At 42.7% G+C, this 12,338-nt stretch overlaps 1 protein-coding gene across 1 annotated transcript in view; it reads right to left on the bottom strand.

The window, feature by feature from the left end:
* The window catches only part of DNAH9 (dynein axonemal heavy chain 9), a gene marked incomplete at its 5' end in the record, with an annotated part of 303,352 nt that overhangs the window by 158,924 nt on the left and 132,090 nt on the right, over positions 1-12,338 (bottom strand). Inside the window, 2 exons of the mRNA XM_081219032.1 lie at positions 2,466-2,676; positions 10,955-11,242. Of these exons, the coding sequence (XP_081075158.1) occupies positions 2,466-2,676; positions 10,955-11,242 (499 nt within the window). The remainder of the gene's footprint in view (positions 1-2,465; positions 2,677-10,954; positions 11,243-12,338) is intronic.

Below are 12,338 nucleotides of genomic sequence, written 5' to 3'. Positions count from 1 at the left end.
AGTTGAGTTTTTCCTTTTTGGCTTTAGATGTGTCCCAGAGGTTTCTGTATGAAGTATTCTTCTTTATATTGCTTCCAAGAGGGGTTGCAATTTAATTTTCCCTTTAATCCAGGGCTTACTGTTTCTTGATTGCAAATAGTAAAATTATTTTTGGTCATTTTCTTGCTATTTGTTTCTAATTCTATTGTATTAGTTTCAAACAATGTGGTGTGAAAATTGATACTTTTGAATTCATTACAATTTCTTCTGTGCCCAACTAAACTTTAATTTTTTGGAAATGTTCCATGAGCCTACCAAGAAAGGAATATTTTCTATTTACAAGATGCAAAGTTCTATATCAGCGTGTTACACTGAGTTTGATGGATGCATTTCCTAATTCTTCTGTGTCTATACTTATTTTTCTGTCTACTGAATCTTTCTAATTTTGAAAAAGGTGTATTAATATAATCCACTATATGTCTACTTTTATAAAGTTCTCTTAAAATGTTTTAAAGAGTTACATTCCACTTACTTGAAAGTTCTCATTTAGTGAATACAGATTTATGATTATTATAAATCTTTTTCAATTTCTCCATATTTAATGTGTATGTTTAATAAAGCTTTAATTAAAATTCCAACACTGTTTAAAATTTGAATATTATGTGAGCTTAAATTTAATATGGAATAAGAAGTGCCTAAGACTAGCCGAGAAATTACAGAAAAATATCGAGGACGGATTTACCTCATCAGACATGAAAATGATACAAAATGATTATAACCTAGATAGAATGACATTAGTATAGGATTAGATAAACAGGTGAGTGGAACAAAACAGAAAACCCAGAATCAGATGTCAATACAATTGGCCCTCTGTATCTGCAAGTTTCGCATCTGTGGATTCAACCAGCCATGGATCGAAAATATTCAGAAAAAAACAATTCTAGAAAGTTCCAAAAAACAAACTTGAATTTGCCACACACTAGCAACTGTTTATATAGCATTTACACTTGCAACTATTTATACAACATTTACATTGTATTAGGTGTTATTAGTAATCTAGAGATGATTTAAAGTATATGGGAGGATGTGCATAGGACAATGCAAATACAATGCCATTTTATATGAGGTCTTGAGCATCCATGGATTTTGGTATCCATAGGAGTTCCTGGAACCAATCCCTCATGGATACCAAGGGACAACTGCATATATGACAATTTAAATTAAGAGGGAAAGGACAGTTTACTTAATAAATGGTGCTGTCACAATCAATTATCCATCTGGAAGGAAATAAAGTTGATTTTCTACCTTACCTCATACTAAGCCCCAAAATAAATTCTAGATGAATAAAAAATGTTAATGTGAAAAGAACCTTTTAGACCAAATTTATGATACTATATAGCTTAAAGTTAGAAAGAGTTATAAACCAAATAGGAATTTCAGGTGCTAAAAAGACTAGACAGACATATTTCCTTCTTAAAAAGTGCATGGTAAACATGCCATGAAGTGTCTGTAGACAAATGGCAGACAGCGAAAAACCATTAGTGGTGAATATAACAGATACAGGGTTAATGTCTTTGGTATATAAAACAATTCTTACAAACTGATAAGAAAATCATTAGGAGGAATAAAATTACAAAAGAGCCAATTACTAAGACCAATAAGAAGGAAAGTATATTAAGCCTCATTAATAGTGAAATAAAAATTAGAGAGGCTGCTCATTAAATCCCACTGTTGTAGGCCTCTGATGGAAGGTCCTAAATTAGAGGAATCCAGGCAGTTTGACCCTGATTGGGATGACTACTAACATTGGGGTGTTAGGATGGAGCTGAGATTTCCTCATTCCAGAAGCCACATTTGTTTTAGAAAGAGGTCCTATCAGCTCATAGAGAGTTTTCTCCATTTTCTCTTCTGCTCTCTCCCAGTGACAGCAGACACTTTCCAACATCTACCAGTGATTTTTAATTCTTTGAAGGTGAGGCTGAGGTCAGCACTGAGTGAGCATGGTTTTGCTGTGGAAGGGACTGTGGTTCTAGGATCCTCCTGAGATGAGTTTTCTGTAGCAGCTTCCCCATCACTCCTGGGGCGGTGCTGATAGGGAGGTACCCTCTGAGGGATGCTAGACTGAACTGCTCCTTTCAGAATGAGCGGTGGGTTTCCCTATCCTACCCACGTCTTAGACCCTCTGCCAGGCAACATAAAGACTCCATGACTTGCGTTCCAGAATCACGAAACTGTACCTGAGAATGCCTGCCTTGCTTTATCCTTTTTAAGGGCCCTCTCTCAAGAGGCAGCTGAAGAGTCCCCAAGGAAAGAGACTATCCCAAGGGCTGAGGTTCCCCTCCAAGCCAAAATCGGTTTCCTTTCTTTGATTCTTTCCACCTTCTTTTCTAACCCGATACAGATCAGCCCAATGTTCCCTCCTCTGCATTCACCCTACTGCATTCTCTTCTGCCTAAGGGGATGAGTTAGTCGTATCCTGCTCTCACCATCCTTCCATTCTCGTGTGGCCGGATTGATGATGCCAAAGAGTTCATCGCTGGTGACTGCTTTGGGGTTGAGGTCAGTCCAGACGGGGCGGCGTTTCATGATCTGGTAGGTCTTGTGCAAGGACCTCAGCACCTGCGACTTGCCAGTTCCCGCGCTGCCCACCACGAACACGGAGTGCCGCACAGCCAGAAGCTCCTCCAGCTGGACCACCTGGGAGACATGGAATTCAGCCAGAGTGACCAGCCTGTCACTCGCCCACGTCCCAACTGCTCTTCTGTGAGCCAGACTGGTATCTGAAGTGAGACCTGAGGTCAACACAGGAAGGGTTATTCCCCCCAAGATGTGATGGGGTCGTAAATGTAGGGGCAACATGATTCATTTACTCACTTATTCATCATTCCATCCTATAATTATTAGTCACAACAAAATGCTAGGGAGTGTGCCTGGTGAGGGAGATTCAGAGATGACTCTCCGGCCCTCCATCATCTCACAGACTGATGGAGAAGCAAGTCATGTTGACAAATTATTATCATGTAAGGTGATAATGCTATAGCTGATGTATTTATTAAGAGCTATGGGAGAAGACAGGAAGAAACAATTGATTTTGTACAGATAAATGGAACACAAAAGGCTTCACAGAGAAGGGGGCATTTGAACTGGGGCTTCAGGGATGAGTAGGAGTTTGCCAAGAAGATGAACAGGAAGGATATTCCAGGCAGAGGAAACAGCACAAACAAAGGCTTGTGGTGTGACAGAGCATGACATGGTTGGCCAGATGGTTTGATGAGGCTGGAGTCAAGGAGCTCCTTGAGGACAATGATACAATTGAAGGTATCATCACTCTTGTTCTAGTTTGCCTCCAGGATCACCTTTCTACACTGTTGTACACTTACTGGAATGAAAATCTGATCAAGTCACTGCCATCACGTTGTCCCTTCAGTGGTTCTCCATAGTTTTAGTGATGAAATCCCAAATTCCTACACTGGTTTACAAGGTCCTTTTGCACCTTGGCCCAAAACAGCTTCCAGTTTTATCTCTCATCCCTCAGCACACACATACCAGGTAGACAATTTCTTGGAGCTCTTTAATGATTCTCTTTCCTGTGCCTGGGCCTTTAACACACTGTGCCTTCTGTTCAGAAGTGATCCCGTCTCCTGCCTTCTTCTGGCCAGCCCCTACACACCCTGCAGCCTGGGGTAGGTGTCCCACACCTACATCCTGCATCCTAGCACTTACCAATATTGCAATGGCTACTTTTCTGTCTGCCTACTAGATTACCAGCTACTCGAAGGCAGGCAGGACAGGGCTTTTATTGATATTTCTCTATTTTCAGTGTCTAGCAGAGAATCTGGCAGAGACCAAGTGCTGAAGAAATATTTGCTGGAAATGTGAAGGATGGGGACTTCCCTGGTGACACAGTGTTAAGAATCCACCTGCCAATGCAGGGGACACAGGTTCAGCCCTGTTCCAGGAAGATCCCGCATGCCACGGAGCAACTAAGTCCATGAGCCACAACTACTGAAGCCCGCATGCCTAGAGCCCGTGCTCCACAAGAGAAGCCACTGCAATGAGAAGCCTGTGTACCACAACGAAGAGTAGTCCCTGCTCGCTGCAACTAGAGAAAGCCCGCGCACAGCAATGAAGACCCAATGCAGCCAAAAACAAGCAAACAGACAAACAAATAAATAATTTTTTTTTTAAATGTGAAGGATGGCTGGAAAGGTTGGATGACCCCTATCAGGAAAGGTGTTGCATGTCATGAACTAAAACATTTGAATTTTAATGTAGATCAGGTTTCCTCATACTTTATACTATAAATCCTTAATAGCTGAGGAAAGTGAACTGAAGAGGAAATGTGCTAAAATGTTGACAGGGTAGTGGGACAACAGAAAGTTTTTTCCCCAAACATTTTATTTATTCTACATTAAAAAAATTACACTATTATATATAAAACAGATAACCAACAAGGACCTATTGTATAGCACAGGGAACTATACTCAGTATTTTATAACCGCTTATAAGGGAAAAGAATCTGAATATATATATATATTCAGATATATGTATCTGAATCACTGTTCTGTACACCTGAAACTAACATGACATTGTAAATCAACTATACTTCAATAAAATTTTTAAAAAGTAAAGCAAATTAATTAATTTAAAATGACTCCTATATTTTAAAAAATTTAATTGACAGGAATGTTAAAAAGAATTCCAGAATTGTACAACAAGGGAATTAGGAGAGTGGTACCACTTATAAGAAGAGAGTAATATAAAGGGAGCTGATAAATGGCTCTTTGGGGAAAAAGACAATTAGCTTCCGTTGTGGAAGGATAATTTATTGGGATACTGAGTTTTGCTTTCCATAGCATCAATATCTTTTTCTCCTCCATCCCAAGCTATTGCTGTTCCTCTGATTCAAACCCCCAAATCACCCAAAAGAGATTCTCAATCCTGGCTCTTGTTTTCAGCTTTCAGGGACTCAATGCAAGATCTTCCCAGATAAAACTGAGGGAAGTGATCAGGAAGGGTCTCTGAGGAGCTGACATCTAAGCTAACATATGAATGAAAAAGAGTCAGCCATGGGCAGACCAGTGGTAGAGCATTCCAGGTAGAGTGACAGTGAGTGCAAAAGCCTTAAGTTCAGCAGCAAGCTTGGAGGGCTCAGAGAACAGAAAAATAAAAAATAAAAAAATGTAAAAAGCAAGAGGGAGCAGTATAAGATGAGATAAGAGAGGTAAGCAGGGGGCAGATATGCAGAAATTGATATTTGGAATTTTATTCTGAGTACAACAGAAAGCATTTGGAAAATTTTAAGCATGAAACTGACCTGAGGGTATTGCATTAAAATGGAGGAGGGCGGTGGGGTGGGGCAGAGAACAGGAGAGGTGGTGGCAGGGGATGGTGCTCTGGCTACTGAATGGAGACTGTATTATAAACCTAGGTTGTTTTTTTTTTTCCGTGAACTACTACTGACTGATTCCCTGATATCAGGAAGACTTAAAATTGCTTTCTAGTTCCATCAACTTCTTTTTGTTCAACAGCTGTATTGAGACATAATTCACATACCATAAAATTCACCTTTTTCCAGTGGCTTTTAGCATATTCACAGGATTATACAACCATCACCATGATACAATTTTAGAACATTTTCATCAACCCAAAAGGAAAAACCAGACCCATCAGTAGTCACTCCCCATCCCTACCCCTAATTCATCCCTGTGCAGCCCCTGATACACATTCTGCCTCTATAAATTTGACTATTCTGGGCATTTCAGAAAATGAAATGACCTCTTTCACTTACAATGTTTTCAAGGCTCATCTATGCTGTAGCATGTACCAGTACTTCATTCCTCTTTACAGCTGAATGAAATTCCATTACATAGGTATACCACATTTTGTTTGTCCATTTATCAACTGATGAGTGGGTTATTTCTACTTTGACTGTGATTAATCCATCAACTTTTGACAGTATCTTTTGTAAGGTAAATATATATGTATCTCTATTCTTCCTTCTACCTTTTCTTCTCTTTTCCATCTCCTATCTTCTGCCAGACACATTATACTCTTACATTGCCATGTTTGATAATATTTACATTCTGTTTCATTCTTAGATTTAGACCTTCTCTATTTTCCATGATTCTAAGAGTTGAAGACAAATGGCGGCTTAGATTTTTACAATTGTAGATATTTTTCACTACAGAAGAAAGCAGTTGCCTGGAATACATAACGTTCTCTGTGGGCCTTGTGTCATTACTTGACAGAGGATGTTCTGAGCATCAATTCAAGGTCAAATAGATACTCTTTTCTTACACTCTATATATTGATCAATATCAGGTTCACACTTACTTTTAAAAAATCCTTTTTCTCTTAGTGTTTTTAATTTCTTTCCTTTTTCTTTGTTAAGACAGACATATGCCTTAGTTCTCATAACTGAGAATTTCAATAAAACACATGAGACATTTCATCTTGTTTATCTATTCTTCCTGTGAATATATCTACTTTTCAGGTCCTTTTTCTTAGAGACCATGGACTTCCTGACTTGATTTGGATTGATTGCTTTCTAGGCCTGCTAATAGCTATAATTCAAGGACTTCCTTTATTTGATTCTTAAATTTTTGAATCCCATGATATTTTTCTTGTTTTTCATCCTTGTTTTGCTATAGTATGTCCTCAAGTAACTTAATCAAATAGGATGCATACATAGTAAAATTTGTAACTCTTTGAAAATATCCTGAATGATAATTTGGTACGTAATTAGTTTTGAGATCATTTCCCCTCAGAACTTTGAAGGAATGGTTTCCTTGTCCTCTACTATCTGATATTGCTGATGAGAGGTTCTGATGTCATTCTGAATTTCATTCCTTCCTGGGTCACGTGTACCACCTTCTCAATCTGTCACCCAGCCAGGAAACTTTTATTTTTTTCTGGTGACCCTTGACTTCTGAAATTCCACTATGATGTGTCTTGGTATAAGTGCACTGAAATCCACTCTGTTCAGTACTGACTGAACCCATCCAATCTGGACACATGTTTGTCCAGTTCTGCAAGTGCTCTCTTTCTAGAATTCCCATTGGCAACACGTTACGTAACCCAGATCAATCCTCTATGTGTCACCTTGACTCTCACACTATCTGCCTCTCTTTGTGTGTGTAGTATATATATTATACTTTGTTATACACATACATACATATATATATAGTTTCATCCTGGTAGATTTCCTTGATTTTACCTTCCAATCCTCGCATTGAATTTTGTGTGTTATCAGTGATTGAATTTTACATTTCAAAGAGCTCTTTACAATTCTCCAATAGTTCTTTTAATTTTTTTTTTTTTTTTTTTTTTGCGGTACACGGGCCTCTCACTGTTGTGACCTCTCCCGTCGCGGAGCACAGGCTCCGGACGCGCAGGCTCAGCGGCCATGGCTCACGGGCCCAGCCGCTCCGCGGCATGTGGGATCTTCCCGGACCAGGGCACGAACCCGTGTCCCCTGCATCGGCAGGCGGATTCTCAACCACTGCGCCACCAGGGAAGCCCCTTTTAATTTTTTGATAGCATCTCATTCTTGTTTTATGGATCTTGTTTTCTTTATTTTCGTTAAGGATACTAATTAGGACTTTAAAACGTTCTCTTCCTAACTTCCCCTGGAGTCAGTTGCTACGTGTGTATGTGCGTTTGTGTGTGGGTGTCTGTCAGTCTGTCTGCCTCTTATGTTGTGGATTGTCTCCAGTACCTGGTGAGCCTCAGGTTTAAATGGAGAGCTGCACTGTGTTTTCTAGGAGGCTGGGGTGGGTGCTGTCTGCGGTTTGATATGCAGGTCTCCTTCCAGGCAGGGAGAACTGAGAGGGAGGTCTGTGCTCCGGGTCAGATCTTGGCCTTTGTCTTTATTCTTCTACTTGTGGGTGAGTGAGCAGGTGCTGGCCTTCAGGCCGAGGAGCCCAAACAGAATGTATGGGCTTCAAACCCTTAGAGCAGTCACAGTTTCCCTCCTAAAGAGTTTATTAAATTCCCTTAGACTTTTCTTTTTGGCTGCAGTTACATGCTTGGCTGTGCATGGTCCGCATTCTTGGGAACCTGGGCCTAGAAGCGGGAGCTGGAGGAGAGTGTGGGGAGCTAAGTGGTACAATGATTGGGTAAACAGAGTTAATGCCCTCCCCCACCAGCTTAAGGCGCCCCCCACCCCGTGTTCTCAGTCCTCTTCCCCACCCCTGCCCTCCTTCACTGCCTAGTCCAAGCCCTGAGCTTCTCCAGGGTTCTGCTTGGCAGACTGGCCACCTCCTGGCTCCTCTTCCCCTGAAGCCCTTTCTAAGCATATTTGAGCCTGCAGCCCCCCTGCTCTGTTTGATCTGTTAACCTGCTTTCATCCTCTTCCCATCTTTCCAGGAATCTATTCTTATATCCCCTTCCCAGTTTTCATACTTTTATGGGCTTATTCCTTTTTATTTTTTAAGTTATATTATCACTTTTAAAAGATTGCAGGATGCCTTCTCAAACCAGAGCTTCCCTAGAGGTTTTTGATGAATTAACTTTAAAAAGTTCAAGTGTACTGTGCTATACAGCAGAAATTAGACAACACTGTAAATCAACTATATTTCAAAGAAAACAGTTCAAGTGGACAGTGTATATGAAAAGTGGGTAGAAAACATCATCTACTGCAAGAACCTTTAGTAGATGGCATCTGTCTTATCAGAGGAGCAGAAAGTGGTTATGAAACGAAGGGAAGAAAAAGAAGGAAACAATGTGGGGCAACTGACAAATAAATAGAAAGAAAGAGTGAGATTCTGAGCAGAAAAAAGTGCAGAAAATGGAGAAGGAGGGTCGCTTGCCTTAGCAGACTCTCAGAGAGGCTGGGAAGACGTGGACTGTCCTGATTCTAAGATGTCAGCCTTAGTGCCTGCATCCTAGGAGCCTCATCAGATTGACTTATCCCTGGGGTGAGGGTGCCCCTCAGGATCAGAGCCTTTCAGAGGAAGCCCCTCATCTGGCATCCAAAGCCCTCTATAACACGGCCGCCTATTATCTTTCAGGTCCTATTGCTCCCCCACCCCCACCCCAATACCGTTTTCTCTAGCCACACTGGACTTCTTGCTGTGGCTTATACAATCTCTATGTCTCCCCGTCTGCCCTCGGCTGACCCTCTTCCCTCTATCTGGGAGGCCAACCTGCCCATCTCTACCTTTAAAAAGTCTATCTACCAAACTTGAGAGAAGTTGGGAGTGGGGATTGCTCCATGGGCAAAACCAGTCACAGCTGCAAAGGACCAGGTAATGCTTTGCTCTCTTCTGTAAAATGTAATCTCAGAAATGAAAGCAGACACCAGTTCTGTTTATCTGTAGCCAGAGCTTAATCTCAATCAATGCAAGTACTGTGTGCTAGAAACCCCACCTGGAGTGGAGAAGGAACCAGCCCCCAGTCTGTAAGTTCCTCAAGGGGGAGCACTTTCTCTCCTGTAAAGCAGCTTGGTGGCATGTCCTGGAGGGGTAATAGTACAGGAAAAAAAATTCTGTCCTTATCCCTGTATTCCAGGACCCTCTCTTGTGGCACCTGTCACATCCTCCTTCCAGGTTTAGTTATTTGTGTGCGGGCACTTCTATTGTAATAACATCGATACGTCCTAAAAATGTTACCTTCTGCAAACAGACTCATGGAAAAACAAGATTGTGCAGACCACTCAAAATGTACAGAATGTTGTATCCAAAGCCCTCAAAGCTCAACAATGCATCCTAATCCCAATAAAAACACTAGCACAGTGAAGTCACTAGAGCATTTGCAACCTACCTCATGTCCGTTTATCCTCTGAAGCCTTAAATCTGCGGGCCTGTGCTTCTTTTTTCAAGAGGTAGATCATGGGTGTATGAATTTCGAATAAAGAACTAAAGATCAGATGTAGATGGAGCCTTCTTCACTAATCCACTGTTTTAACACATGAGGAAGTGACTTCACCCACCCTAAGCCTCCCCAGAAAACAGCGCAAACCTCCATGGTTCCTACAGCCATGAGACTAGCTATACTTGCACTAAAGTTTCAGGTTTTCTTTCTTAAAGTCTACATCTATTGCTAAATGTATTCATTTTCTATGGCTGTAACAAATTACTGCAGACTTAATGTCTTAAAATGACACAAATTTATTATCTTACAGTTTGGGTGGTCAGAAGTCTTATTGGGCTCAGATCAAGGTGTTGAGGGCTGATTCCTTCTGAAGCTCTGTGTGTGTGTGGGGGGGTCGGTTCTCTTGCCTTTTCTAGCGTCTAGGGGCTGCCCACACTCCCTGGCTCATGGCCCCGTCCTCCACCCTCAAAACCAGCAGTGGATGGTTGAGTCTTCCTCCATGGGGTCACTGACACTCTCTGTCTCCCTCTTTCACTCAGAAAGACCGTCGTGATTATACTGGGCCACCTGGATAAACCCGGATCATCTCCCCACAGCCCGGTCAGCTGATTAGCAACCTTAACGCCATCTGTGACCTTAATCCCCCCTTGCCACATAATGTAACACGTTCACAGGTTCTGGGGATTAGGTTGTGGACATCTTTGGTGGGACAGGGGGAGGAATTATTCTATCTACCACCCTCAGGTTTTTCTTTAATTGTGTAAAGTTTGCCCCTGATCACTTCAAAGCATTTTCAAGATCAGAAAAATGCATATGAACCAACACAGCTTCCCCTTTACCTGACTGTCATTCCTGTATAATGGTGCATGAAGTAATTCACATGAAAGGAACATGTGCTATAGCAAAGCCTGTGTCTCATTCCTCTCATGAGAATGGGAGCCCCCTGACGGTAGGGGATTTGTCCTTCTTTTGCATTCCTCATCACACATTCCACACTGTGGATGCCCCAGTAAACAGCTACTGAGATGTACTGAGTCATCGCAAAGTTGGTAAGTATCTGTACCTCTAAAGCTACATTTTGGATTAAGGATGATGTATAATCCATTGTCCAAGAAAAGAATTAAGAGACAAAAAAATGTTGGGAGGGAAAACCCTGTACCTTGAGCACAAAGTTGTCCTCAGCCTGCAGCTTCAGCTCCACCACGGCCTTCCTAACCAAAGTTTCGAAGTTGAGGTCTCTCCTCCGAGGGACATTCAGGGCAGGAAACAGGTCCCCGATCAGGCCCATGAACACGGGTATGTCGTCTGTCACAATCTTGGGGACGTTGAAGTCTCTCAGGGAGCGCATCAGGACCTGGTCCTCGGGCCGGTCAGGATCTCCTCGCTTCAGGGATCCCGCCACCACCAGCACAGACTTGATGGCCCTCAGGCCCCAGTCATAGTGATCCTGCGGGAAGGCAGCAGGGTTAGACGAGAGCTGCTGGGATGCACAACCCCACGGGCTGGGGCTAGTGTCTGCAGAATTAGATAGTACACCAGTACTAGGTCACTTTTGAAGCCAAGGCAGAGGCAAAGGAAAAGATTAACGACATAGTAGATCATGATCCAGGATCCTAGTTCCTGGTCTGACATTAGTTACTTTTCTGGCTGTTACGACGACAAAGCAGACAAAGAGCATATGGGGGGCTGGGGGTCAGGGAGGTTAAACAGACCGCTTCCAAACCTATCTGGCTACTCCATCTCTCCCGAGATGGCCGAAGGTGAGCATACTTGCCTCAAAGAGGCCTTCAAACTCTGAGAAAAGGAGAAAAAAAAAAGTTCCTTAAAATTTTTGTCAAAGGAGGAACCCAGAGGTCACAAGTTCTGAGAGTAGGCTCGTGGGAGGGTGGAGCATACTGCTGACACCAGGGCTTGGAGTGGAGCGGTGAGGAAGGGGTGGAGCGTGCAGTTCAGAGCACAGACTCTGAGCTCAGACAGCCCTCGGTTCAAGTCCCAGCTCTGCTAATTGCTTCACAGCAGGTCGTTATTTAATTAGAGCTGTGATGCATGCTACAGAGGACAATTCAGTGTGCAAGGAATGCAGAAACATAAAACTGACTCAGGACCCCACTCCTGAGGCTGGGACAACCCGTTCCTTCTGGCCTTGACTGCACTTCTTCCTCATCTGTGCTTGACTGGATCCCAGATCTTCCTTTTCTTTCAACTTTTTATTTATTTATTTATTTTTGGCTACATTGGGTCTTCATTGCTGCACTCGGGCTTTCTCTAGTTGAGGCGAGTGGGGGCTACTCTTCCTTGTGGTGCGTGGGCTTCTCATTGTGGTGGCTTCTCTTGTTGCACAGCACGGGCTCTAGGTGCGCAGGCTTCAGTAGTTGTGGCACGCGGGCTCAGTAGTGGTGGCTCTGGGGCTCTAGAGCAGAGGCTCAGCAGTTGAGGCTCACGGGCTCTAGAGTGCAGGCTCAGCAGTTGTGGCACACAGGCTTAGCTGCTTCATGGCATGTGGGATCTTCTCGGACCAGGGCTCGAACCCGTGTCCCCTGCAT

This window comes from Mesoplodon bidens (assembly GCF_964165515.1).
Source record: "Mesoplodon bidens genome assembly, chromosome: 19".
NCBI classification, from domain to species: Eukaryota; Metazoa; Chordata; class Mammalia; order Artiodactyla; family Ziphiidae; genus Mesoplodon; species Mesoplodon bidens.
Note: the sequence above shows the minus strand (reverse complement) of the source record. Positions and strands in the feature narration are given on the sequence as shown.